The 5,259-nt window shown below is 38.9% G+C and overlaps 1 protein-coding gene across 1 annotated transcript; it reads left to right on the forward strand.

Moving 5' to 3' along the window:
* Positions 1–2,791: 2,791 nt before the first annotated feature.
* Positions 2,792–4,174, forward strand: LOC125807012 (uncharacterized). Its single transcript, XM_049486796.1, has one exon. It carries the CDS (start codon positions 2,792–2,794, stop codon positions 4,172–4,174), a length of 1,383 nt encoding a protein of 460 aa, XP_049342753.1.
* The last annotated feature ends 1,085 nt before the right edge of the window (positions 4,175–5,259 follow it).

The following is a 5,259-nucleotide window of genomic DNA, read 5'->3' on the forward strand; positions in this document are numbered from 1 at the left end:
GCCAACTGCCCAACTTATAAAGGGCGTAACTCGCGCATACGAACTCGGAATTGAGCAAGCTCAGTGGCGTTGGAAGGATCGTTCCATGAGCTTTGAAAAGATAACCGGAACTACTCCTAACTCATCCTAAGCTGGAAGCTATAACTGCTCAAAGTTGGACAAAAATGCATTTCATTTTTTTTCCACACTAAGCCAAATTTTCAATATTTTCAGAACTCTTTCCAAAAAATGAAAATTTCCACTTTCTAAGCCTCTTCAAAGCTATTTCAAATTGTCGGATGTTACAATATCTCCCCCTTGGGAACATTCGTCCTCGAATGAGGTTACTTTTACAATGCTAAGAGTGTAACATCAACCCAAACACTCAATAATCAACCATGCAAACAACAACAACAACATGCGCATTATAATTAAAAGAGCACTAAGAAGGAAATTAATATCTCAATCTACATTTCCTCTGGATTCAAAGAGATGTGGGTATCTCTTCTTCATGTCCTCTTCGGCTTCCAAGTAGCTTCTTCAACAAATTGGTTCCTCCAAAGGACCTTGACTGATGCTACATCTTTCATTCTCAACCTACGAACTTGCCGATCTAAAATCCGAATAGAAATCTCCTCATAAGATAAGTTATCCTTGATCTTAATACTTCCAGTCGGTAGGATCAATGAAGGATCGCCTATGCTCTTTTTCAACATAGAGATGTGAAATACCGGATGAACCGCTTCTAGTTCATGTGGTAACTCCAACTCATAAGCAACATTGCCAATTCTCTTGGCTATGCGGTAAGGTCCAATATACCGGGGACTAAGTTTCCCCTTCTTACCAAACCTCATAACCCCTTTCATGGGCAAAACTTTTAAATACACCCAATCATCTACTTCAAATTCTAACGCCCTTCTCCTAACATCGGTGTAGGATTTCTGACGACTCTGTGCTGTTTTCAATCTCTCTTGAATCACTTTAACCTTCTCCATAGCTTGGTGAACTAATTCTGGTCCTATCAACTGTGCTTCACCAATTTCAAACCATCCAATAGGAGATCTACATCTTCTCCCATAAAGAGCTTCATATGGAGCCATCTGGATGCTAGAGTGAAAACTGTTATTGTAGGCAAACTCAATGAAAGGTAAATGATCATCCCAATTGCCTTTGAAATCGATCACACAAGCTCTCAACATATCTTCTAGAGTCTGGATAGTTCGCTCTACTTGCCCATCAAACTGAGGATGAAAGGCGGTACTTAAGTTCACCTTTGAACCCAAGCCTTTCTGAAAAGATTTCCAGAACTGTGCAGTGAACTGTGCGCCTCTATCTGAGATAATGGAGATTGGAACTCCATGAAGTCTCACTATCTATTGGAAATATAACTTGGCATAATCTTCTGCTGAATTGGTAGTCTTTACCGGTAGAAAATGAGCTGACTTTGTCATCTTGTCAACAATCACCCAAATAGAATCATGTTGTCTACGATACCTTGGCAACCCTGTGATGAAATCTATATTGATCATTTCCCACTTCCATTCCGAAAGTTCTATCCTCTGAGCTAAACCACCGGGCCTTTGGTGTTCAACTTTTACTTGTTGGCAATTTGGACATTTAGCAACAAACTCTGCAATGCCCTTCTTCATGTCATTCCACCAATACACTTCTCTCAAGTCACGATACATCTTCGTGGAACCCAGATGAATGGAATATCTGGAGCTATGAACTTCCTCCATAATCCTCTCTTGGAGTCCATTTACCATAGGGACGCACAATCTACCTTGATATCTCAATACACCATCTCCCTGTTGACACCCAATTTTGGACCTCCATAATATATATTAATTATCGAGCTTCTTCAATTTTAATAGTTTTAAAATAATTAGTTTTATAAAAGTAATAATAATAATAATATAGTTTGCAAGTTATTTTAACTAGTTCTGTCTTATTTTTATAATTTTTAGATAATATATATGTTTTACATAATTATGTATATAATTATTAAATTTTATGAATATTCAAAAATCGTCTCAAAAAGAGTTTGTTTTATATTCAATTAAATTAATTTGGTTTAAAGTATAAGTTATTTATTTTATTAGTTTAATTATTCTTATTTTATATTATTTTGTCTTATTTAATTTTTGTTGATTTGAAAAGCTCATTTTATTTAAGTTACGTTATTTAAGTTATGGCCATAGTTTTAAATTAATTAGTTTATAATCGAATTAATTATTTTATTTCGTTAACATTAAGAAGGTCATTAATTAATTTTATATTAGCTCACCTTATTTAGGTTTTAGCCGAATTTATTAATTCAACTCAATTTTGCTATTTCTTAAAATCCAAAATCTAACCGATTTAATTTTTTTTTTTTTACTCTATACTCATCTTAAATGACCAAATTTTGGGATTTTATGTTGTATTTCCAGCAAACCTTCCAGCCCAAAACAGAGGAAACCATTGCAATACAACATCAAATAAACACGTACAAACATTTGTTCCAAGCCAAAGTACCCATTCTAAATCCAATACCCACTAACCCATTCCCATACACATACAATACATACCAACCGACCCAACAATATATTATAATAATACAACAGCATACACTAATTGACCCCACCCCTTTTTCCCTTTTAATTCCTAACATACAATACATAAATTCCAAATATAGACATACACGTACAGCAGTAGCCGAATGACCCCACCCATGTTCTCCTTCTTCTTCAGCAATCAAAAATGTATGTGTAGAAACCTGATTGTTGCCTATGTGGGGGAGGGAATCTTAATCGTGCTTTATCTTGTAGGTATGGATCGATTTCCTAAATTCGACATGGTAGTGGAAGCCTCAGTTTTGCTCAAGATGTGGTACAACGATCTCACTGTGGTTCACAAAAGGGTCCTCAACAAATATATAGGAGCCCTAACAGAACTTATCAATATGGTTGGGTGGCCCGAACTGATTGAAGTCCTTACAGGCTATTGGGACAACGAGAAAATGGTGTTCCGATTTGGAACCATGGAAATCACCCCGATAATTGAAGAAATTCGGGATGGAATAGACACAGTCGGTACAGGACTTGAAAGAAGAGTGAGAAAGCAGGAAAACATCTTAATCCCCAACAAGCCTGCTTTCGAGGATATTGTGAATTGGCTCGGATTAAGAAAAGAATATGCCTACTGGGCAGAGGGTTCTAGCGTTTCTTTTATAGATCTCTATGTCAGATTCGGGAATGCAAGCTTCTATGCGAATTACAACCAAGATTTCAGGGTCACTTTCAGAGAATGGGACGAGATCAGACCTTTGGCATTCACCGTCGTACTATTGGGCACCATGGTTTTCCCACACTGCCCGAGCCTTAGTATCAACACCCGAGTAATAATGCTTGCACACACTCTATTCTACGGACATCTGAACCATGGGCAAGTAAAGTATTATCCTATTGCACCTGTCATCCTTTCCGACATGTACCGTGCTTTAGGGAAATGCAAGGAAGGGCATCGTTACTTTCAGGGTTACAACCTTTTTCTTCAATGGTGGATAATGAGTCACTTGGTGAAGAGACACGGAACTCAAAAACTCCATACCCTCGATGAGCATAACGCTCTTAAGAGTATGAATGACATGTTGTTCTGGGCAGACTTAGAAAAAAGAAGAACCAGAGAAAGATGGGTTCAGATTTTCTTCGAGTTGAGAGAAGAAAATATCCAGTGGATGTTCGACCGTTTCATCTCGAAAGATTCCATAGTACGGGGCGACAGACAACTTGTGCTTCCTCTGCCAGGTATTCGAGGTATTCGCCCATATGCACCCATTTGGGTCCTGAGACAGTTCGGAAGAAGACAAAATACACCTCCAGAAGCATACTACCGTATTTATGTGTTCGACATAGGGGATGATAGAGTGCCTGAGGCTTCAGAGATGCTGAGAGAATGGAAGAGAGCAGTGCGAATGAAAGACGACACCATTGTCGCGGATCGATTTAATGCGGGGTACGATGAAACTTACAAAGCTTGGTTGAAACACAATATACAGGGTATCTCCTTCTCAGTTCCAAACATTTACCGCAGTGTAGAGGACAAAGAGTCCAAAGCTTTGATAGAAATAAGAGAGGTAAGAAGAGAAGCCCAGAAATGCACAAGGAATTTCTCCGAAAGCAAGAAGAGTATAAGTACGCCCTCGAGAGCGTAACTCAAGAATTAGAAAGCTTGAGAAGTGATTTGGGAGAGCTTAACTTATGGATTGGAGATAAGAAAAGCGGAATGTGTCTCGAAGACTGAAAGAGAAAGGTCGCCGGAGCGAAGGATACTTGCTAATGATTCAATATAGGCTTCAGCATCTCATGGCACAAAACAAGAGAAGCAGATCAGAGGCTAGGCCATCGAGGGCGTCTTAGTGGATTTCACCCCTGCGTGGGTTTTTTTATATGTAATTACTGTTATTTGCCCCTGCGTGGGATTGCCTTTCCTGTATCTTGGTACTCTTTTCAAATGACCCCTGTGTGGGCCTTTTCTTTGTGTTTTTCGTTTATTCCCTACTTCCCTTGCTTATTTTCGCTTCTTGAACATCATTTTATATGCAAAATTTGCTTTGGGGTAACAAAATGGTTCAATTCTACACATACATCTTTCAAATACGCTAGGCCTACCCTTGGCACAAAAGGGCCCCCTACTTGTTTAGGACACGCGATGTATGCTTGTGTGCTTTAAACTGTTTATGTGATATTGTTGCTTTGAATGAGGACATTTTTAGCCCACTCCTTTTCGAAAATTTTCTGAAATTTCCCCGATACCAAATACAAGTCACTACCAAATGTCCGACCAAAATTTCATGAGTCTTGAGTTTCTCAGCCAAAAATAAAGTCTAAACTACCAAATCCTAAAATATTACTCTATTATCTCAGAAAATGTGACATTGCTGCTAAGATGGAAAAGGGAAAGGGTATCGACATAGAGCTAACTGAGGAGGATTTGAGGATGAAATTACAGCGGCTCAGACAAGAGATCCAAGAAACCAGAGAAAGGAGAATAGAAGTGGAGTTTGCCACCGCAATCGCACGAACAGCAAATGCCGCACTAGACGCGGAATTGGTAGCAAAGATGACAAAATGTGTTGTTATAGATGAAGAGACAGTTGCTGTGCGGAAGAAGCGCGATGCCCTCAAAGATATAACCGTGATGCTTCAGAAGCTACTTGGAAAACACTCTTTCTTCAACCAAGAGGCCAACATCAGTGGTCCCGAAGACACCGGACCTGAAGGTGCTGAAGAAGATACT

The sequence above is a fragment of the Solanum verrucosum genome, unplaced genomic scaffold (genome assembly GCF_900185275.1).
Source record: "Solanum verrucosum unplaced genomic scaffold, falcon-dt-bn FXZP01000941.1, whole genome shotgun sequence".
Taxonomy (NCBI): domain Eukaryota; kingdom Viridiplantae; phylum Streptophyta; class Magnoliopsida; order Solanales; family Solanaceae; genus Solanum; species Solanum verrucosum.